The sequence below is a fragment of the Centruroides sculpturatus genome, unplaced genomic scaffold, assembly GCF_000671375.1.
Source record: "Centruroides sculpturatus isolate CEXI.00-Female unplaced genomic scaffold, Cexi_2.0 scaffold2228, whole genome shotgun sequence".
In the NCBI taxonomy this organism is placed as follows: domain Eukaryota; kingdom Metazoa; phylum Arthropoda; class Arachnida; order Scorpiones; family Buthidae; genus Centruroides; species Centruroides sculpturatus.
In genome coordinates this window covers 6,531-29,642 of record NW_019386644.1, presented here as the reverse complement: position 1 = coordinate 29,642, position 23,112 = coordinate 6,531, and the positions used below count along the sequence as shown (strand labels likewise).

General features: G+C 31.9%; 2 protein-coding genes across 2 annotated transcripts; one reads left to right on the top strand and one right to left on the bottom strand.

The window, feature by feature from the left end:
* Positions 1–291: 291 nt before the first annotated feature.
* Positions 292–4,027, bottom strand: LOC111615479 (patched domain-containing protein 3-like). Its single transcript, XM_023356886.1, has 4 exons — positions 3,634–4,027; positions 3,346–3,585; positions 2,957–3,271; positions 292–1,571 (listed from the first exon to the last, which is right to left on the bottom strand). The coding sequence occupies exons 1-4, from the start codon at positions 4,025–4,027 to the stop codon at positions 292–294; spliced, it is 2,229 nt and encodes a 742-aa protein (XP_023212654.1).
* Positions 4,028–8,040: 4,013 nt separating this feature from the next.
* Positions 8,041–8,616, top strand: LOC111615478. Its single transcript, XM_023356884.1, has one exon. It carries the CDS (start codon positions 8,041–8,043, stop codon positions 8,614–8,616), a length of 576 nt encoding a protein of 191 aa, XP_023212652.1.
* The last annotated feature ends 14,496 nt before the right edge of the window (positions 8,617–23,112 follow it).

Below are 23,112 nucleotides of genomic sequence, written 5' to 3'. Positions count from 1 at the left end.
GATGAGCAGTAAGACGTCTGTGTGTCATCGATTCTTTTTATTTTTAATTGGATGTTTGTGTTTTCAAAAGACTTTTTTTTACTTTTTTGGTGGCATGAAGCCTAAAAAGGAAGGCCTGTCGCCATTAATGTGTGTGTGTAGGCCGAAATGCAAAATAAATGGTGATTCTTCTTGGACAGACTTGTCTTTGATTTATCCGTTATGTTTATTTAGTTTACGGTTCAGGGTGTTTCTAAAAAAAATAAATTTTATGACAAACTTAATTTTATTTTAATAACGTTAATCAAAAGTTCAGTTATTTATATTTGTCGTCTCAATTCTTTTTTGCATGAGCTCGACTTCTTCTGTAACAGAAGCAGTGGAATTTTTCTTTATAAAAATAGAAGAGATTACGGAATGCATAACGGGAATAAATAATAATGCGTGAAATGCAGTTTCCATAGCAATAAGACAAACAATTTTTACAAATAACAGAAGCATATACATATCTTCATATATAAACAATATTCCTAAAACAGTAGACAAAGATCCTTGAAATACAGGGTAGCCAATCCGATAGAGACTGTCTTTCATCTTTTCATTTGGAATTTTATGTGGTGACGAAACATATGCATAAGACATATGTGCTGGATAATTAACACAGAATCCAACACATAATACGAGACTCATAAGAGATATAATATCCAAGTTTATGCCCCACATAGTCATATATCCTAATGTTTCTACCATGGTAGAAACCACTGAAATAGCTACAAGGAAAGCCGAAATAATATTGGGTACGGCCAATAAAAAAAGCACAATTATTATAAGAGAGGTGATCCAGAATAAATCATTAACTATACTTCCAATAACAATTGCCTGTTCGATAGCAGAAGATGCAGGACTGTGAATTAGAATAGGGAGTTCTGACTCTTCGGCTATCTTCCATAATCTATATAATAACCATTGTTCGGTTTTTATGTTTACCCCATCTTTGACAGGGATAAAAAATCTACTACATATAATATCGGATCCATTATGGTTGAACACGATATCATTAGAAAATTGTTGGGCTGCTTTAAACCTAAGAAACACATTACGAAGTCCTTCTAGAAAGTCTTCTTTCACAGACATATTGTAACCACTTAATGAATATTTTGCTATCGGGTGATTTTGGAATTCTTTATAATAATTTAACCAAGATACGACGAATTTTGATTCTGCCATATAAGGATGTATTTGAAGCTTTTCTGAAAGTTGTTCTAAGGATTTCTGTACTTTTATATCTGAATAATCTAAAGTTTTATTAATTATTATTTGATATGCATACATATATTGTGTAAAATATTTAAAATAAATTTCGTGGCTTTCTGTTATTGGAGATGCGTCTGAAAACATATTTTTAAAATTTAAACCGTGTCTTATAGTTAACGCTCCCCATATTCCAAATGCTAAATTTATTAAATAAGTTACAATGACGATTATCTTGACCAAGTTATGAGAAAGTATATTTCCTAACTTATCTCTGAAAAATCTCAGCATCGGATCTGTTCTTAAGTTTTCACGCTGTTGAGAAGCATCTTCGAAGTTATCTGAAAATATATTTTAAAATATTATTATTTCTAGCTAGCATTTTGAATCTAAATTCAAAAATATCACATTATTAACATAAAAGAAATGAGTGAGATAATAAGAAGTTACGTTTATTTAATAAAATTTGTATCTAGTGGTGTGTTTATTATATTCATGCAAATAAGTCTGGTATGTATACTGTAATCAATTTCAAATAATTGTTATGTTGATCGTATATGTTTGACTTTAAAGTATCGAGATCAACGAAAAGAGAAATCACTAGATCTCAAATTGATGTTTCATAATGCTATTTTACGAATAAATATATAGTGAAATTATAATTTACATAATATTTTCTTGTATTACAGAAAATAAGCATTTTATTGAACATCATGAATGATTTACTGGTATTTTTTTTTTAAATTTAGTACACGTAACACAACGAAGTTTTAAACAAGTGTACTGTATCTGTGATATGTACTGCACCTCTATTTAAACTTTTTATATCAGTAAAATATAATAAATTAACATTATGTAAGATTACGTAAAGTAATACAACATACAGTACGAATACAAATTATTTTGTTTTTATTTTAAGAATGTAACCTGAATGTTACAATAAAATAAATACTAATTATAGCAACTTTTCTTTTCCTCAATTAAATAGATAGTAAACTAATTTGAATTATCATGATAAATAATTATAAAAATGTATATAAATATGTATCTGTCAAATTTTAATACATACGGATACATATGAAAGTTACATATGAAAGTTGATATCACTTTATATATTTTTTTGTTTTGATGACAAAATTTGCCCCTACTAATTCATAAACATGAGTTAAAAATGAAAAAAAAAAAAAAAAAACAGCAGTGTTGATACGGACAAAAAGAAATCAAAGTCTCATAACCTCTATATATGATTGAGAGTGTATGTCTCATGTACGACTGGCAATAGAAAAAGACACAGAATGTTACAGAAATCTTATGAAGAAAAGAAAAAGAGTACAATTCAATTATCCCTTGACAAATTTATAAGAAAATCACCAGATACTAATCAATAAAAATAAATATTTTGAAAACTCTTTTTTATTTTTTAACATTGCTCTACTTTCATACATTTCAACTTTCATACACATTTCAGCAACCAATTAGGTATGTAAGTACAGGACCGCCTTATATATATATATAATTATAAAGAATACAACTTTAGAAAAGTTGAATGAATGTGCGTACTATTTCATGTGTTTTATTAACGAGTTAAAGATATTCATATTAACCTGATCTTTTCATCGCCAATAGTCTCTGATGACCGAAAAATTGCAAAAATAAAAAATTCCGTTTTTTGTTTGAATTTGTACACTTGAAATTAGTATTTTGACATGACAAAATTATGACTTACCTAAATTACGAACTGGTAAAACATGATGCTCTTTTTCTTCACTGCAGCCACATAAAGCCATGCATCCTCCGAAAAACGTAATTTGATAAAGAAAAGTAAAAAATATGCAGGAAGCCGAATAATAACAGAACATTCTTATTAGAGGAAACGATGCCATCATTCCGACGCAATACGAACAGAGATTAGTCAGCGATGTTAAAGTAATGGAAACGCCTGCTTCACAATACGTTTCTGCCATGCGAGTAGACACTTTGTGTTTCGGATTAGTGATTCTCCAACAAGCAATCAATACAAAAGCGTCGTCTATTTCGGTTACTATATAAAAAGTAAACAGTTTATAATTTCACTTAATGTCGTATATTATCTGTAATACCAAAGTGAGCACTTACCAAGAACTAAAAACGGAATGGTGATATTCCAAATAGTGCTTTGAATACCGAAAGCCGACATCAATCCGAAAGAAGAAACAACAGCCAAGCCTGCAGACACGACACTAGCAACACCTAGAAGAGGTTTGCTTCTTTTCCAACTATTACTCATACAAGTTATAATAGCAAATATGGAAATAAATGCGAATAATGCTCCTATCATCGGTTTTATGTTTTGAAGTAAGAATAAAGTACGATTTTCTGTCATCCATAAATTATTAGAATAAGATTTGACATATTTAAAATGACGTTTTTCTATATTTTTGTATACTTCCATTGTCCATTTTTCAATCCACTTTTCTTTTTTCTCGTCACTTTCGTCAGTAAAATATATCAGCCTCATACTTTGTACATTCTCAACGAAATCATTTTGATCTACAGTTACACCGCCCAAATTCAAAGAATATATTTTATAGGAGTAAGTTAACGGGTCTATATCCATCGGATATTTTAGCTTTTTATTCTTAGTTACTATATCGTCTATTTCCGACAGTGCTTCAATAAGAGGGTTTTCAAAGCATCTCTGATTAACCCGACCGCAAACTTCCGAATATCCAATTTCTCTTCCGTCAATGTTAACAGTAATGTTTTTAATAAATTCATCAGTTACTTTCATTTCCAAAAGAACATCCTTGTCTAACATGCTTCCTTTGTCTGTTTTTGTAAACATTACAAAGATGAATTTTGGTACTTTTGTGAATCTTAATTGATCGAGAAATACGGAAGTGTTAAAAGGAAATGTTTTTTCGATAAATTTCTGTGTATTAAATATTTTCCCTCTATCCGATACTATGAACTCAATGACATTCTTTATAGTTTGTAAATTAAAAATGAATACGGAAAGTGATGCAGATAATAAAACTGGCAAAATTATGAAATAATACGGATGGTAGCCAATCAGTTTTCCTAATCTTCGAAAGAGCGACGAATGTATTCTTCTTACGCAGTCAAGTTTCATTTTAACATGGAGTTGAGATTGAAAAATATTTCTTCTTCCTACAGAAAAAAATATGTATATAAGATTTTTAAAATGAAATTTTTTTCGAAATAAAAATTTATAATTATGCTTATATGAGTGCTAGTTTACAAAATCTCTTGGATCTGCGTTTTATGAAACTGGGTCAGGTGCCTACGACCATTTTGTAGCCACAAATGTTTAGTCTCATAATTATGACCAAGAGAATAAGATATAGTATTGTCATCTTTATTCCTTGCCTATTACGAAGATTATAACCGTTTTTTCCATCTTAAAACATCTTTAGCATGACCTTCTAGGCTACGCTAAAGATGTTTACAGATGGAAAGTGAGTTGGTATGGCAAAGAGAATAATGAATTGAATGAAGTATCATGAAACCTTACCAGTACTCAAAAGACGTTTTCTCGGAGTAAGGCCAGAAAAAACCGTTTTTTATTGCATCATAATGCAAGATTTCATTATATTCGGTTACAGGTCATATCTCACCCTTCTTATTTTATCATCTGGTATCATCAGAAATTCTGATTGTTTCCAAAATCAAAGGATATATTGAAGAATCATCGGATTCCAAAGATTTTACCATTCACAGAATGAAAAAATGGATAAATGGGAAAAATGTATCATTACTAATAACAATTATATTAAAAACTGAGTATCTATAATTTAAATAAATGCTTTTTCTACTTCTCAAAATTAGTCGCAGTATTCCACCTCTTCTGGAAGTAACTTTATAAATATGGAGATCTTATTGATCAATCAACCCTCTTATAATTTTTTCATATACTATTACATTAGAGAGGTTGCGGCCGACGTTTTCTACGCGAAAACGTATACGTCGGACGTTCAGCGCCGCCTTCCTATAAGCCTAGACGTTTGACAATGGCGTTTGGAACGTCAGTAGAATCATGATCGACGTTCCAAACGCCATTGTCAAATTTCTAGGTTTGCAGGAAGGTGGCGCTGAACGTCCGATGTGCACGTTTTCGCGTTGAAAACGTCGGCCGCAACCTCTCTATTATTTGTTATTAATAAAGCTCATTATTTTAATTATATAAATGGGAAACAAAGTTTAGGAAGGAGTGGATCATCGCAGCTCTTGCACCTTGACCTTTAATTCCCTCAATCAAAGAACACTTAAGTTATTTCTCAGCTTAGTAGAAGGTATTTCTACCACGGTCTTGTTCTGGTGTATCTTTTCATAGCACAGATTGCTTTTTACTGCAATTTGTTAAAAATAATTTAAAATTTGTAAATTTCAATTTCGAGTGGAAGTTTCGTAAATATTTAGAAAAGAAAAGCTATAGCGGCTTTTTTCCCTTCAAATTGTTGCATATTTCACATTTTCATTTTATGATTTACTTAACTGTAATAAATCACAATTTTATTAAATAATTAAGAAATTAAAACCTGAAAACTGCTCTTTTTCAAGTAAACAACAAAATATGCTATTACGTAATAGTATGTCACTATTTAAATCACGTTCTTTCACAGGTGCTTGTAAATTATTACATAAAGAAAGATATTGCTACAGTAAAGAATTATTCTTAATGTATTAATAATTGTAAAACAATCTATATATATAACCCATTCTGTCCGCGTAACGGATGCCAAAAACGGTCACTAGAGGTGCCCTAGCGAAGATTTTAAATTAACAATAAATTATATTTATTTGTAATAGGAATTTATTATTGATATGAATTTATTATTTATACCACGGAATGGTATAAATAATTATTATGTGCCTTGCCTTGCCTTATTATATGCCTTGATTAACCTTGCGCCGCACGTTTACAACATCCCGTGACTCACAAGTCAGTGAACGTCGCGCATTGACTCACGGGAAATTTGTTGAAAAAATGGCGGGTGCATTTAAAATCGAGGTTTACAAGCTAAGGTAAATAAACAAATTAAACTATTTTAAAGTATTTATAGAATGTTTAATAGATAGAAATATAGATCCATATGACGCGATTGGGACGGTAAGATTTACCCTCCGAATGAAGGGGGTGGCGCTCCCCTTTGTGCGAACAATAAATGTCTAATGAACCATACCCCTACGCGCGACCCTCCGAAAATTATTCTACGGGTCATGTGACCGCCTGTTTGCCACAATTTACCCTGCGAATGAGCGGGTCGGCGACCACCCGAGTGTGGGCGAGCGCGCATTAATTTTTTTTTCGTGCGGTAGGCTCCCTTTTGACCACGATGTCACGTGACCGGAAATGACGTAGGCGAATTTTCACGGGCTTATATCTCGCGAAGGGTCGCGAGTAGGGGTATGGTTCCTTTGACTTTATTGTTCGCACAGGGGGGATACAGTTTGGAGGGTTGCCATCCCTTCATTCGGAGGGTAAATCTTACTATTGGGACTTTAACGGAACTGTACAGCATATTCATAGGAACAAAAAGTCAAAGGAATCGTGCCTCATGGAAATTTGTAAATAACGCCCACTAGGGGGCGTCCCGGGCTACTAGTAATTTAATACTGTAATTAACTTGCAATGTATGGGCTACCTATGTTTCTACGGTAAGCTGTTAATAAACGAATAAAATATAATTTGCATGGTTTTTGTTTTTGTCCATTTATTCAGTTCATAGTTATCTTTGCATACAGAATAATGTCATCGTTATTAAGGATATAACAACATTATTATAACAGACAGTTTCTATAAGTTATTTTATAATTAATTAATTATTGTGAATTAATAGTTTTTCTCCATTCTATATCTTGCCAAATGGGAATGCTATAACTGTTTATTTATTTAAGAGCTGTTGGGAAATAATATAACTAACCAAGATATTTGAAATTTCACTTAGTTGCTCCTGGATTGTGGGATCCTCTAATTGCTTCCTTTTATATTGGCTTTAATAAAAAGAATACAGTATATGTGAGTAGGTTTCATATGAAACAACTCAAAATATTATGAATAACCAGATAAGTAATTTTTTACATTAAAATGAAAATGTAGCATTAATCTGTAATATATTATTTAATGCTTATTGGATAATGTGTTTATTATTTATATGAAATTAAATCTAAGGAATCCTCTGAATGTTCTATGATGTATAAAGGTAGTTAAATATCTCCTTTTATTGAATTTACGTGTGATATTAAGAATCATTGATTTGCAGTAAAAACTAAAATAAATATGCTGTGATGAGACAAACGAACGGTACAAAATTCAAAATCATGCGATGGGATAGGATCATGCTAGAAAAATCAGAAGTGGATCGCGCGCACCTTGAGCTACAAATATAAAGAAACTGTTTTTAGGTAGACTAGTTTAAGGTCACAAAAATATATATAAAATAATATCAGTGCCAATTGTTTTAATAGCGAATACAGTCGATTCCCCTATAACACTGTTGATTATTCCATTTTATATGAATTCCATGTTGTACGAGTCACTTCGATTTTACAAATACGTGTGCCGGGCTGTGAACGGCTCACGATTCCCGAATGGGTCATTTTGCCCGTGAATGTAAACAAGAGACCCCCACCTGCAGTCAATGTGGCATGGACACAGGTATAAGGATTGTCCAAACAGGAATACGATAAGAATGTGTACAAATTGCAAAAATGAAAACCAAACAGATACGAGACATAACGCCTTGGACAGAAAGTGTCCTATAGTCCAAAGGATTAAAGCAATTACAATAAGTAGAACAGATTATGGAAATGAACATTATTGAGAGAAGAGAAAAGATCGCTGTAGTTCAAGCGAATCTGCAAAAGGGGTTAGCGGCGACCTCAGAGATGAATAAATGGCTGGAGAAAGCTGAGATTGCATTAATTCAAGAACCATATTCGGTTAAAGGCAAGGTGGCTAGTTTAAGTAGAAGGCTTCAAGTCATTCAGGCTGAGGCAGAGAGGCCTTTGGCAACAGTGGTTGTCTCTAATTCTAATATTGATATCCTTTTTCATAAGGATATAAGTAATCATAAATGTGTATGTTGTGAGATAATCGTTTTTGGTCAGAGGATTATAATTGTGAGTATATACCGCCCGTTCGGAGAAGAGATGGCCAACACCTATAACAGCATTGAAAGGATAATGCAAAAGTTCACAGGACAGGCCATTATTATAGGAGGGGACTTTAATGTCCACTCTCCAGTCTGGGAAGACCCATTGCAGGATACTGAGGCCGATGAATTCCTAGATTTTTTAGCAGTGCATGAGCTGCATGTGGTTAATGATCCGGCATCGCCTCCAACGTTTGTTAGGCCTAGAGGACAAAGTTGGATCGATGTGTAATACGTAATAGTGATAGTTTAACGACGTGTAATAGTAAAGGTCTAAAATGGATAGGTGAATAGGAGGTTAAGGCGGAAAGCTGTCTCAGTGACCATTCGCCGATAAGTTTTAAGATTTAACTCCCAAAGGTTGAAGAGAGAATTGAAAGGAAGAAGTTTGATATTAACAGAGCGAACTGGGCGAAGTTTTCGGCCCGTTGTATTAATGAACTCAGTGAACTAATAAATAGGAATTGCTTGGAAAAGGAGGAGGTACAGGCTAATATAGATAGTGCCATTCAGAAGATTAATGAGATATGTGAGGACTGTATACCACAGAAGAGACGGGAGGCAATTGGTTCCATGGTGGAATGCGGATCTTAGGAGGAACAATAACAGGTTAGGAAAGGAACAATAACAGGTTAAGAAAGAGGTTTCAGCATTGCTGGGATCAGAAGGAAAGGGAAAGAAGGAAAAGGGAGTATCTAAGATTTGAGAAGCATTATAAGCAAAAGATTAAGGATTATAAGTTAAATTCTTGGAAAGCTTATTGCAAGGAAAATTCAAGTGATCCATGGAGTTTTATATTCAAGCTCAGTACTGGAAAGATAAAGTCTAAGACAATAACTACAACAGTCAAGGCCCAATGTGGGTAACTAATTCGATGCAGGAAACAATTTCTTACCTTTTGGATCAATTCTTTCCAGAAGACAGTAGGACTATTGATAACGAGGGACATAGGAAAATCAGACAAGTGGCAGAGGAGGTATATGAAGAGAGGGAAGACCCTCCTTTTACAGCTGAAGAAGTTAAAGAGAGTATAGATAACATAAAATCAAATAAGGCCCCAGAAGATGATGGCATTGTGATTCAAATAGTAAGGAAAATGTAGGAGGTCTGTCCCGAGGTACTCCTCACGATGTATAATCAATGTCTAAGGCATGGAGTATTTCCTGAAAGATGGAAGAGGGCAAGAATAGTGATAATTCCAAAACCTGGGAAAACGGATTTCACAGACACTGGAAGTTAATAGGCCGATAAGCCTGTTGCCCGTAATGGGTAAGGTCTTAGATGACCAAATGATTAAAAGGATAATGTGGCATTGGGAGCATGATAATAAAATTGAAGAAGTTCAGTTTGGGTTTCGGCTCCAAAGGTCGACAGAGGACACAATAAATAAAGTTGTGAAAGATATAACAGAAGTAGTGAAGGGAGCCAAATATGCAGTAGCTATAAGCTTAGACATTAAGGGCGCTTTTGACACTGCATGGTGGGAAATGATTCTCCACCACTTAAGGACTAACAATTGTCCAATGAATCTATATTATCTTGTAAAGGATTACTTTAAAGAGCGGAAAGCGAAGTATAATTCTAATTATTTAAGTGTAGAGAAAAAACTAGAAAGAGGGTGCCCGCAGGGCTCCCTCTTTCTAGTACCTTCTGTAAGAGGGTGCCCGCAAGGCTCCCTCTTTCTAGTACCTTTTTTTTGGATACTTCAATTTGATAGTATAATAAGGAAAATATTGAGGAGAGGATTCGATGCACGGCATATGCCGATGACATAATGATAATTTGCTCTGGGCATTCTCGTAGAAACAGAGATGGAGTGTGGAAGCCTACTGAAAGATGTAGATCAGTGGGGTAAAGAGGCCAAGTTGGTATTTAATCCACAAAAGACAAAAATCATGATATTTGCAAAGGACTTTACCTCGGCATTGCAGAAGAGGCCGCCAATTATAAGGATGAGAAATGAGAAGATTGAAGTGGTGAATAACATGAAATACCTGGGTGTAATTATCGATAACAAGTTGAGCTGGAATATGCATGTAAAGCAGTTTAAAAAAAATGTAATATAATTTTTAATAAGTTGGCCAAGGTTGCTTATGGGACCTGGGGCTCAAGTCATAAGCAATGGAAGCTATATACGATGGTAAGTTTATACCAATAATAACTTATGCAGCTTCGGTGTGGAGTGATAAGGTCAGAAATTCAAATCAGATGAGGTGCCTTAGGCAGGCTCAAAGGACTGCTCTTTTGAAGCTTACAAGGTGTTTTAAGAGCCGCCGCAAACTACAGGATGCGGGCAAACTACAGGATGCGGGAGCTAGTGTACGCTCGCTCGCGCTCCTAAGCCCCGCCTTTTTCCCATGATGTTATGAGCCATTTTTGCTAGGTAAGCTACGCGGGCACGAAGCAGCCGCAAACTACACAACGTTTGCTCGCGTAACGTAGTCCACATGACGTGGATTCCGCAGATGTAGATTGGCTATAGAACAAGATTTTATTACAACCTATACTTGTAATCAGTCAGTTTTCATTCCGAACTTTGAAACAGCATGGAAAAAAACATGTTTACTAGTTAAGCCTAACTAGGCTTAACTAGCCGAAAACTATTTATACTGTATATTACTATTTACATACAACGGTTATACTATTTTCTTTTCAATACTGAATGTATTAATCATGTAATTTACGTACATCGATAAAATTCTATTATTTCTTTTTCGATATGTGACATGTTTATGTAGTCATCCGTCTTCCCCGCTCTCTCTTGCTAGCGTAAATGCTCTAGTTGTTGAATTCTGTGAACAGCGAGCGTACTCTCGTATCGCTGCGCTAGCGAAGGAAAAACAGCGTGGGCAAGAAGAAAGGGACGGAGCCTTCGATGTTATCGGTTGTGCTAGCGCATGTTTGCTAGCGTTTTGCTCTCGCAAAGCGCTAGTTTGCGGCGGCTCTAAGACTACATCTACGGAGGCTCTTATGGTTTTGGCGGGAAAAGCGCCTCTTGAATTAATAATAGAGGAAAGAGCTGAGAGGTATTGGCTAAAGAAAGGCGGAGAGGATAACAGGATCGATATTCCAATTGATCTAAATAATTATGAACGAGATATCTTAGTAAAGGAACTGCTTCACCCAGCTGAAAGTGTAGGGGTAAGGCTGCTGGCTAATGACCTAATTAAGACTAATATATATACGGACGTCTCTAGGTCTGATTCAGACACTGGGGCCGCTTTCGTAGTTTATGAGCATAATGAAGAAATTCATAGTGACAAAGCTACATTGGAAGCATATTGCTCCAATTTTCAAGCTGAGTTATTGGCCATAGACAAAGATGTTGAATGGTGTATAAAACATGAACGGAAAGAAGGTGTCTGTATTAATACAGATAGTCGCAGTGCTCTTCAGGCCCTTACTAACCGTAAATGTAAACATCAGCAGGTCTTTTGTATTCAGACAAAACTCAGAGAACATAGTCTAATAGAGAAGTTTTATTTTAAATGGGTCAGAGCACATGTCGGTATATATGGGAATAAACGGGCCGATTTTCTGGCCAAAGAAGCAGCCACTAATAATGAAAAAGTATTTAACACAATTCCACAGTCCTGGGGAAAGGAGGCATTAAAAAGTAAAATTATAGAGAAATGGCAACAGATTTGGACAAATAGTATAAAAGGGAGGAAAACCTTCGACTTACTCCCAAATGTTGATGAAAGACTCTCCCATCTTAAGTGGTTTGGGAGAGAGTGTGAACTTATGATTTGTCTTTCGGGACACGATGGCCTCGGAGAATATAGGAGCAGGTTTCATTTGGATGAACAAAATGAATGTGTATGTGGAGAGGAGATGGAGACTTTGGACCATCTTATTTATGATTGCTTGGAATGGACATCTGAAAGACATTATCTCGAAATGGTTGTATTGAAAGAAGGTTACGCTGGCCCTGTGGTGTTACCAATTAATCAGGAACAAACAGACGTACAGGCTTGTTACCTTTTTAAGAAGATCATACAGAACAAAGTAGCTCCGGTTAAATTGTAATTAATTTTCCTGAGCAAGTTTGTTTTTAATTTTTTTTATATTTTGTATAATTGTATTTAAAGTATAAGTCATTGTAAAGAATATTGTATCTAAGCCCCGTTATGCGAAAGCGGTGCGGGGAAAGACTGATCCCCATTAGGGGAAATGATGATTCCCATTAAATGTATGTATACGTGTACGTTTGTATATATACTGTTTAAACAGTATACAGGATTGTGATTTGTGAACTATTAAATAATAATAAATAATAATGTATATCACCAACTATCCATCTATTGTTTGTTTTAATGTGTAGCGATCATCTGTTTATCAAGCCCAATGATCAATATTTTGTTATTAGGTCTATTATTCTATATTACAAAGTCTTTATAAAATAAGTTCAAAAAAACCTTAAGATCAGATATCACTTTATTATCAGCAGCTACCTTAACTGAATTAAGTAAAATTATCAGTAATAGAAATATAAATGCATATAAAAAATAAATGCATATGTATATGCATTTATTTTTTAAGATACGCGATAATTCCTGAAAATTATAGAATATACAATATTAATTAAAATATAGAAGTACTGCTAAAAATAGTTTTATTGTTATATTATAATTTTCATTGAATAACAGATAGACAATGCCTTAATTTTACTCCCGGTCTTCAAGCTATAGTAGGAAAACTTGTATTCGCGGGGTCCAACCATTACTTTTCCGAAATAATTCCAGTCGACAGGTATTTGAAATGTTCAAATGGTACATGTTTTGCACAGTTTTATAGTTTAAATAAAATGATAAATTTTAAAATGTATCATATACGTCAGTGGTGCGCAAACTAGGGGTCGCGACCCCTGTGGGGGTCGCTAGAAGTTTTTTGGGGGTCGCCAAATATTTATGAAATGCATTATGCCTGCATGCTGCATACCATACAGTGTACATATAAAGAGTGAAGCGCCGTCACTCACTGTTTAATTGCGATTTCATGCAGAAGATTCAAGGATTTTCCTGAAAACGATCTTGGTTGGATTCGTGATCCATTTTCCTACGACATATGCAGTTCAACTCTTCAAATTAGTGAGAAAGAGCAATTGATAGATTTAATTAGTGATTATACTCTTCGAAATCAATTTAAGACTCAGCCTTGCCAAAAATTTTGGCTATCCGTGGAAAAACAATATCCCGTTTTATGCAAGAATGCCATCAGGGTTTTAATACAATTTGCATCAACGTATTTATGTGAAACTGGATTTAGCAAACTAGTTTCAATAAAAACTAAATACCGCTCGCGTTTAAACCTTGAAGATGATATGCGAATTGCAATTAGCAACATACATCCAAACATCGATGAGATAATTAGAAACTTGCAGCCACATACATCTCATTAAAGGGAAATTTACTGATTTTTATGTTATACAAAAAGTATTTTCTTAGAATTATAAATAAAATTAATATGAGTCAGATATGATGATGTTTTTATTCGATGAAACGAAAGAAATGCGCGAAATATACATCGTATTTGTGAACATTTATCTCTAGGGTCGCCAAAAATGTTCTCTCTACAAAAGGGGTCGCAGTCGAAAAAAGTTTTGCGCACCATGGATATACGTAATACGATTAAGACATAACTAATTAGACACCCGCCTATTCCATAAGATGAATCTTCCATTTTCATTATTTAGAAATTCAGATCTACAATCGACCGGCCAGTAACAAATGTAAACTGTTTTTTAGATTTTATAAATTTTTTATGATGTTTTAATATTTAATCAATAATAATGCACTCATTTTTATATTACATATATAGTATTTTGTATAGCACTATGTACATTTATTTCCGTAGATAATTTCGTGAGTGTCCCTAGATATCGCTAACCGAGTGCAAATTAAAATTATACTGTGACGTAGGAGTTAACTTGTGTCCTCCGATAGATGGCGTTAAAGTTTAAGGTGCAATTTACTCCCATACCAAGATGCTGTAACTTTTTGTGATTGTTATGTAAAATAAAATAAAATAATAATCCATACATACTTTGATAATAATTATTGACATAAAATAACTTTATAAAATTATAAAATAACTTTATAGAATTTTAAATTACTTTTAATAAAATTTTTATTTACGTTTATAATTGGTCACTAGATGAGGCCCGACATATCCGAACGGACCACCTCCCCTAAAATTCCTGGGAATTTTTCGACCCGTCCGGAATCAATCCCGGATCCTCCAGAGCAGTAGGCGGCCACTTTGATCCAGTCGTCGAGTCGCAAGGACATTGATAGCTTAGTAAACAGTTTTTTTTGTGTGTATGTGTTTTCGGAACTAACATTACAAACTCAGGCCACAAACTTTCTCGGTTTTGTTGCCTGGGTTGTGAAAATGAAGTGTCTGAAGGGATAAAGGGGTCGAAACTAAAGTACAGTATTGGGTAATTTTCATGTCGGTGTCTGCCTGAAATTGTACTTTATTGGCACGTTTATGGAATTTTGTTTCGGAGAGTAAGGGGTACTCCTAGAAATGCCGGACAGACAACCTGGCAAATGACAGTTGAAATATAACTACAAAACAATATACACAGCAAACTACAAAAAATTACCGTCTTTGGCAACTTATTCATTCAGGGTTACACGGATTGCAGTATCAAAAGCCAACAAGAATTGAATAGCACGAAAAACGTCCGAGCCTCTCATCCACGTTTCCATTGAGTGGGTCATTTTCAGCATACAAGGGCACGGGGATGAAAGTACGTGTCACACTAGTGCGCTCCAAAAGATGTCAGGTACAGAGGAATATAAGTGGTTCATATTAACAGCCTGGTCTATTAGTTTAGTTTATTGTAATTAAATTAATAAAATTTTGACACTGAATATTTTTAAATTATTATTATTATATATATCTGATTTCAAAATTGACTATAAAATGTTATTGCTTGATATCATTATTTCCTACTCAGAATTACACTGAATGAATTAACGTATACATTCTAATATAATACTAAAACATTGAGGTTACGAGATGAAAAAAATGCATGTATTTTTTTTAATTGTATTCTATTAAATTTTCAAACTTGGCATCGTACCAGTATACATTCTTTGTCAGTTTCTTTATTATTATTCTGCATAAGAACAAACATAACAATATTATTTTACAATCGATTCTGCAATCAGATAAATACAAGAATAATAAGTTCAGAACACTCAATGTTAAAATTTTATCAATTTAATTACAGGTTACCAGGAAAAATACGATAATGGCAAACTGATAAGCTGTTGTACATTTTAAACACAAAAACATTTTTAGCAGCAAAGAAATTATCTTCAAAGAAGTTTTTGTCTGTCAGAATTAAAATGATTGAAACGTGATTATTATTCTGACTAAATAAAACAATAGAATTATTTTTTAAAATAAATTATTACAGAAAATAATAAATGGAGGAAGACGATAGTTCTCCCGATTGGTGTAGGCTATATGTTATGTAAATGCTTTTTTTTTCTTGTCTTAACAGTTACTAAAACAAAACAAACAAGAAATTCTTTGTTATGAATAAAAACTCGGGAAATTCCATTTTACAATAAGCATCAAAAATGAAATTATATTTTAATAACAGATAAAACTAGAAATAATAGGCATGTTTGTGATATTAATAGATTATAATGCGTATAAATAATACAACTGTGTTAAGAGTTACAGAAAAACCACAAAATTAAATCTCATTATTACAATACTTATCAAATTTTCAATTGCGAAATTATCGTATCAGTTTCTTATTGAATGGATATTAGTAAAAATTTACGCGTAACGATTATCGAAATGTCAAACGTCTATAATATTTGGATCACACAATGCTATTATGCATAAAAATTTGTAAAAAGTATTTATTATTCAATATCTAAAATAGGAAAATGATTCTACAAAACTGTAAATAATGTTTTGATATAAAATAATTTTGATAGATATTGGGTATTTTGTTCTAAATAATAATTAATAAGAGTTATGCGTTAATTTAAAAAAAATGATAGACTGTATTTTTGTTGAAGAAATTCGTAAATATTTATTTCTTTTAATTTAGCTAACGTAAAGCCACGTTTTCATATCATTCCGAAGACTGCACGATTAAGTAAATTAAAAACAAAAACAATAAAACGGAAAAAATGTTAGTGATTTTCCGAACTGGCAAATAAATCACAATATTATAATATAAACGAACAATTATTTATTGTGACAACGTCACAATGCCGGGCTGCAATTTTTTATCATATCGTTAATTTATTTAATTTGAAATACAGGTAACCCTCGTATAACACGGCACTTCTAGAGCACGGATTCGCTCTAACACGGTTCGAGAATTGGTACCATCCCCCGTACAACACGGTACTTTTATAGCACGGATTCACTCTGACACGGTTCGAGAATTGGGTAAAACCCTCGAACAATAGGAACTGTAATAAATTTTTACATACTTAAGTAATAATAGTTCACGAAAATTATTATTTTCGTGAACTATTAGTACTTAAGTACGTAAATTTTCTCTTCTCGCCTTCTGTCGATACACGTGGTCCTTCTCGAAACTTGTTTCAATGTTGCCAGATCGCGACGCTTCTGCTTCTGATGTTGCCGAATGTTTTTCCCTTATTCCATACTTGCTTTATTCTTCATAAGTGCTTAGCACCATATAAGGAAATTTATAAAGACCTTTTAACTAGAAGCAAGCAATCTAAAATTACATACATTTTGCAAAAGGTAAAGCATGGATCTGAAGATAATGCAGAAAAGTGCTCAGAGGATAAGGATAACTTGCCAAAAAGAAAACGCTCTCGGTTAATTAATAGTGTTTTTAGTGATGACGAAGAAAACATTGTTTAATTTATATTAATATGTATCACTTAAAAAATTTTAATAAAGATATTTATCTTAATTATGAAAATATACTAGCATGTTTTTTAATTTTTGGAACCTAACCCTCCTTTTCGTATTAGTTCTTTGTTTCGTATAACACGGATTCGCATAACACGGTAATTTTTTGGAACGTAACTACCGTGTTATACGGGGGTTACCTGTATATGCTTTCCACCTCAAATTAGTAGTGGCTTGTCCCTGTATATCATACTTTTCCTTTAACAATAGAGTCGTGCCAGTCATCTATTAACTGCTTTCAGGGGAAAAGTTTTGAATTGAAATAGTGTGACTTCCGGTTTGCATCGGAAGTTTGTGTATACTGTATCGTGGATAGTAATCGGAGTCTCCTGCTCCTAAGGTTTCCACATCTGGTTTCGAATTTCATTTTACATTTTAAATTATTTAATAATTAGTTTAAAATTATAACGTTTTAAAATTTATAATTAATTTGTTACAGTAATCACAGATTAAAATATATTTATATTGTGTCGTGTTCAAGTTAAAAATTTAGCAACCTGAGGCCCTTTGTAAATCCTCTTTTATTGACCAACAAACAAACTTGAATTACTCATTAACCTGGAAGACGCGTCTCGAGCTTTTTGCTCCTCTTCACTTCTCTTAAACTCCAATAAACATTTCCTAAAATTATTTGTAATTTATCTTTTTCAATTTAATGTAATAAAAGAATTTTTGGTAATTTTTCTGTCACGTCACTACCACTGTTACAAACAGTTTTAAGAAATTTTTTAAAATTTTAACAAGGCAATTAAAGAGGAGAAGAAAGCTCGTAAGCGTCTTGTATGTTAAGGAATAATTCAAATTTTTTTATTGATTAATAAAAGAGGATTAAAGAAAGGCGGCCTTGCGTTGCTTAATCTTTAACTGGAAGACAACACAACATACAGTAAAATCTACGCCATCATTATAGAATATATTTATTAATTTGAATATTAAAGTAGAACCGAAATTCTGATTGTATTAGAAAATTTCGTGCATATTTTTTAGATAGCTTTATTTGGAATATAAAATTTTCAAAATAATTTATTTACAAACCAGTATTTATGTTATTATAAACATATTTCAAACATTTCAACTTTTCTACTTTTTCGAAATATATGCTAGAATTATTAGGCCTATATATTTAGGTAAAATGTATGTTTTACATCCAATTTATTAAGTATATAATTTCACATTATTCTAGGGCAGTATTTCTCAGCGAGAGAGAAAATAGTTTTCGGGAAGGGAGAAAAATTATTTCTAAATTTTAAAAATTTTATGACAATCCGGTAAAACATAATGATATATATTTATATAAAATAAGTAAATAAATATTTTTAAATAAACAGTAATAGTTATAAAGATAAATATAAATTTATATTTTGATAGAGAGTAATTAGAAAAAACACTGGTTTAAAGAAAACTTTTGGAGAATGATCTTTAAAAATTGATTTGATTGAGAACCACTGGTTCTCAATCAAATCATTTTTGCCCCCGGTTGGGGGGAAATGATTTGATGGCCAGAAACTAAAATCAAAAACTGTTGGCCAGAGACTCTGGCCAACAGTTTTTGCTCCCGGGCCGAATTGGAAAGAAAACTTTTTTTCACGGGCAGAACCAGAGGCTGCCCTAGGAAGATTTTGAGGTGGTGCGAGATCTCATTGTGGTGTCACCCCGTAGAGACTAAATTGTATATAGAGATTACAGATACATTTTTCACATTATCATGCTTTATCAACATTCTACGCTGTATTTACGAGATTTGTAATATGGAGGGTTAACTCTAAACGCGCAGTGAGTTGTTGACCTTTTTTTAGGCGCCAGAATTTTTCATCGAGCTATTCTGACTTGAGTAGCTAATATTGAAAGATTGATCGCGGGCAACATAAATCTATTACACGGGCCACATCCGACCCGCGGGTCGTATGTTGGCCATGCCTGATGTAGACTGTAAAGTTTAGAGTAAGAAATCTGTATATAATGTCACATATAATTTACTGTGAAAAAATTATATTCTTATCAATCGTTAATGAGTAGACGACATTCTTCTCAAAAATATATACAGTACTATATATATATATACATACATACGTAAACAGTAAAGCAAATGATTACATATTTTAATGTGCACAATCCATTTAATTATTATATATAATAAAGTATAAGAATAAAATATAAAAACAGAGAGAAAATCTTACCGAATTGAATTTCTTGTATCTGAATGAAAATACTAATGCTGCACTAACAATTATTTAAACAAGATACTGAAAAACAATACAATCTTTATGTATCATATATTTATAATGCATTTCCTCATAATCATTTTTTATATATAAGTTGAAGGATATTGTTTTATTACATTAAAAGAATTTAGGACCAATTTAATTTGCCTTATCTATGATTTGTATTAAACGCGCAGGTACGAGTTTTTGTTGCGACTGTTGCACAACAATCTATTTTGCAATTAAAAGATATAAATAAAACAAACAGGAAATTTTCGTTCCTTGAACAGGGTATTTTACTAAAGTAAAGTATTAGTTAATGCATACATTATGTTTCTGTTAAAAACAAATCTTTAACAAGAATAAATTATCTTAAACATTAATTTAAATTAAAATTCGCAAATAAGAGAGATAAAAACTGGGATCTGCTTTCTGGCACTAGTATAGAGTTTTAAATAATTTTACGTATATAGGAAAAAGCTTATAAAAGAAGACTGATTCTGTTGTATAATCTTTTATCCTTGTGGTGTGACAGAAGGAATTATGAAATTACAAAATTTGTTTTAGGCATTTACATAAAACACAAATCTTTTAATTTTCTATCCATTTGCAATTTTTTAAGGTAAATTCAATTCTGGCATTTTATTGTAATACAAGTACACTTAAATCTCCAGAAAACATACCGTATTTCCGCGCAAATAAAATGTGCAAATCGCTTGTTTTTGTTCGCTTATGAGAGCATGGTCTTATATGTGCCAGCTTGCTCTCTCGTTGCATTGTTGTGTTAATGTAAATTAATTAAATGATATAGTAACTATCAGTGACATTTCTTGATAACCACAAATAATCATTATTAAAAATAAAAACCCAAAGTAAACGAGCAGTTATTTATTGTGATATCGTCACAATGTCGGGCTGCAATTTTTAATCATATTTTAAAAATTTATTTAATTTAAAATATATGCTCTCCACCTCAAATTAGTACTGTTTTGCCCCTGTACATTATACTTTTCCTTTAACAATAGAGTCGTGCAGGTTATCTATCTAACACCTTTCAGAGAAAATATTTGAATTGAAATAACATGACTTTCGCTTTACATCGGAAGTTCGTATATAACTAATCAGGATCCCCTAATTCTTTGGCTTTCATATCTAGTCTCGGTTTTCATCTATCTAACTCCGATCTTGAAATTCTGGAGACAGACAACAGTGGATTTATAGGTTATAAGTCTACAATTTTTTCAAATTTCAGTCCAAAAACTGCTTCCGATATTATAAAAGATTTTATTTAAAATAGTGAATTTCTTAGTTACTTTGAGGAATATAGTACAGTACTCATTTTATAATTATTTGTTCACTATAAATATCCTAAATGCTCACATATAAGAGCGAGATTTTATATGTGCAGAAATACTGTGTATTATTTGTAATTATTATTAAATTTTGATTTTATAATTTGGGTAATTACACGTCATTGATTATAACCAATTGACAAATAATAAATGATTTATTATACAGCTTATCTATTAATAAATAATTAAAAATTATATTTTAAACATTGAAATTTAAAATTTGTTTCTTATTTCTGTCTTAGAATTAAAGATTTTATGTATTAATTACCTACAGATATTTTAGATTACTTTCAATTACTTTTAAAGCATATGTTTTAAATTAATTTTAGAAAAGTTTGAATTGACTTTTCTGGAATTTGAATGTAAACCAATGCGAAAGCTATTAAGAACTTAAAGAAATAAATATAAACGTTTAATGTTGTTTTCATTCTGTTTGACAACAGCAGAATGATCGAGATGGTCAAGGTTTATCATTATAAGATAATTCGTTTTATAATAATTTACTCATTATAAATATCCTAAACATTTAAATTGAATGTTTCGTTTTATAATACAGTTTTCGACATTTTAAAAGGAAAAATAACGCAAAACAGGAAAAATAAATATATCCATTCGCGGGCGGATGACCATGAATGGATATATTTATTTTCTGCAGCGCAGTTAAGGTGTCAGCCTACTTCTCTAGTGGATCCTGAATAGAATCGGGGTGTGTGAATGGATATTGTTCATTTATGCTATAATTTTATTAACACGTATTTTTAATTTATAAATCATTATTTCAGTTTTAGATGTTTTCCCAAAATCATTATTAATGATTTATTTGTGGGTCAATCGTGATCCTGTGAACAAATCCACAATAGGCAGGTACATACAGAATGGAAAGTATCAAAAATGGAAAAATTGTCGGACATGCTTATTATGGCTTTTCCTGTATTACTAGTTTTAGGGACTTCTAATTTCTTACTTAAACAAATTCTTAAAAGTAGTCTAAGCTTAATTGGCAATTTTTTAAATCTTTAATTTTAACAACCATCATTTAGTTTTATAAACTATGCTTTTTGAATATAAAGAAACGAAGTATATTAACTTGCAGTCACCAAAAATCTTCAAGTCATATTTTTGTTGAATAAACTACAAGCTAATGTTGACGTTTTAAACAGCATTTCAGAATTTGTTTTTTGGAATGACCTTTATTTTTCGTTTGAATGATTCTTCTAATTATTAAATTAAAGTACGCTTGTTTAAAATCATTTCAAGATAACGTTAAATAAGAAATCCACAGACTGATGTTTGTTAACGACTTCAAATTATAGAAAATGTCTGAATATTACAAAAAATAAAAATTATTCGGGGTAGAATTACAAAAAATAGCCTTAAAAACTTTTATAGCTTTTTTATCGAATGCTAATTGATAAAAAATCTCATCATGTTTTGAATAAACAAGTAAAACTGTGAACATATCAATTATTTTTACAATATGAATTAATATTCTTAACATATATAACATAAATACTAAAGTTTTTAAAAACAGAAATTAAATTAAATGACATGACATAAGCATTAGCAATTTCAAAGGAAAGAATTAAGTTAAGTGGTATGATATGAATATTAACAGTTTCAGAAATACTATTTGATATTCATGTTATGTCTAAAAGATAATGAATTAATAATAACTTTTACAATATTTTTTAATTAATTCGCATAAAATAAAAAGTTTAAAAAATGGAGACATTAAAAATATTATTGTATTGAAACACCACTTTCAGTACAATAATATTTTCAATGTGTTCCTAAAAATTACAAAACACAAAATATGAATTAATTAATAAAGATGATTGACTCGATTTTAGCAGATAATCAACATAATTCATAATATTTTTTAAAGAATTTCTTTTAGAAATTTTAATAAAATTATTATTTTTAGCCCTAAATGAAACAGTGAAAATAACATTTTATCTATATGGGAAGTTATTGCATAAGAGATTTTTTACTACGCTTTTCGCAAATTTTTGTATTTTATTTAATATTCATTTTGACTGTATGCATTTCGACTTTCTCACTCGTTGCCACTAAGTATGCTCTTTTATTGCATTTTGTATTATTTTATTAGGCTAATCCTTTGATATTCTACAATTTTACAAATATTCATTAAAATGCTGAACTAAGTAGTGTATATGTTACCGCTAAAGCTCGAAAGTCGTTAATGTGTACATTACATAGCTAATCTGCCGATTAACTAGGGTGATC

Coding starts and splice junctions, on each gene's coding strand:
- LOC111615479 (XM_023356886.1), bottom strand. CDS start 4,027: ATGTTAGACAAGGATGTTCTTTTGGAAATGAAAGTAACTGATGAATTT. Junction 3,586..3,633: donor ATACAAAAATATAGAAAAAC/GTCATTTTAAAT, acceptor TATGGATGACAG/AAAATCGTACTTTATTCTTA. Junction 3,272..3,345: donor CATTCCGTTTTTAGTTCTTG/GTAAGTGCTCAC, acceptor CTTTTTATATAG/TAACCGAAATAGACGACGCT.
- LOC111615478 (XM_023356884.1), top strand. CDS start 8,041: ATGAACATTATTGAGAGAAGAGAAAAGATCGCTGTAGTTCAAGCGAAT.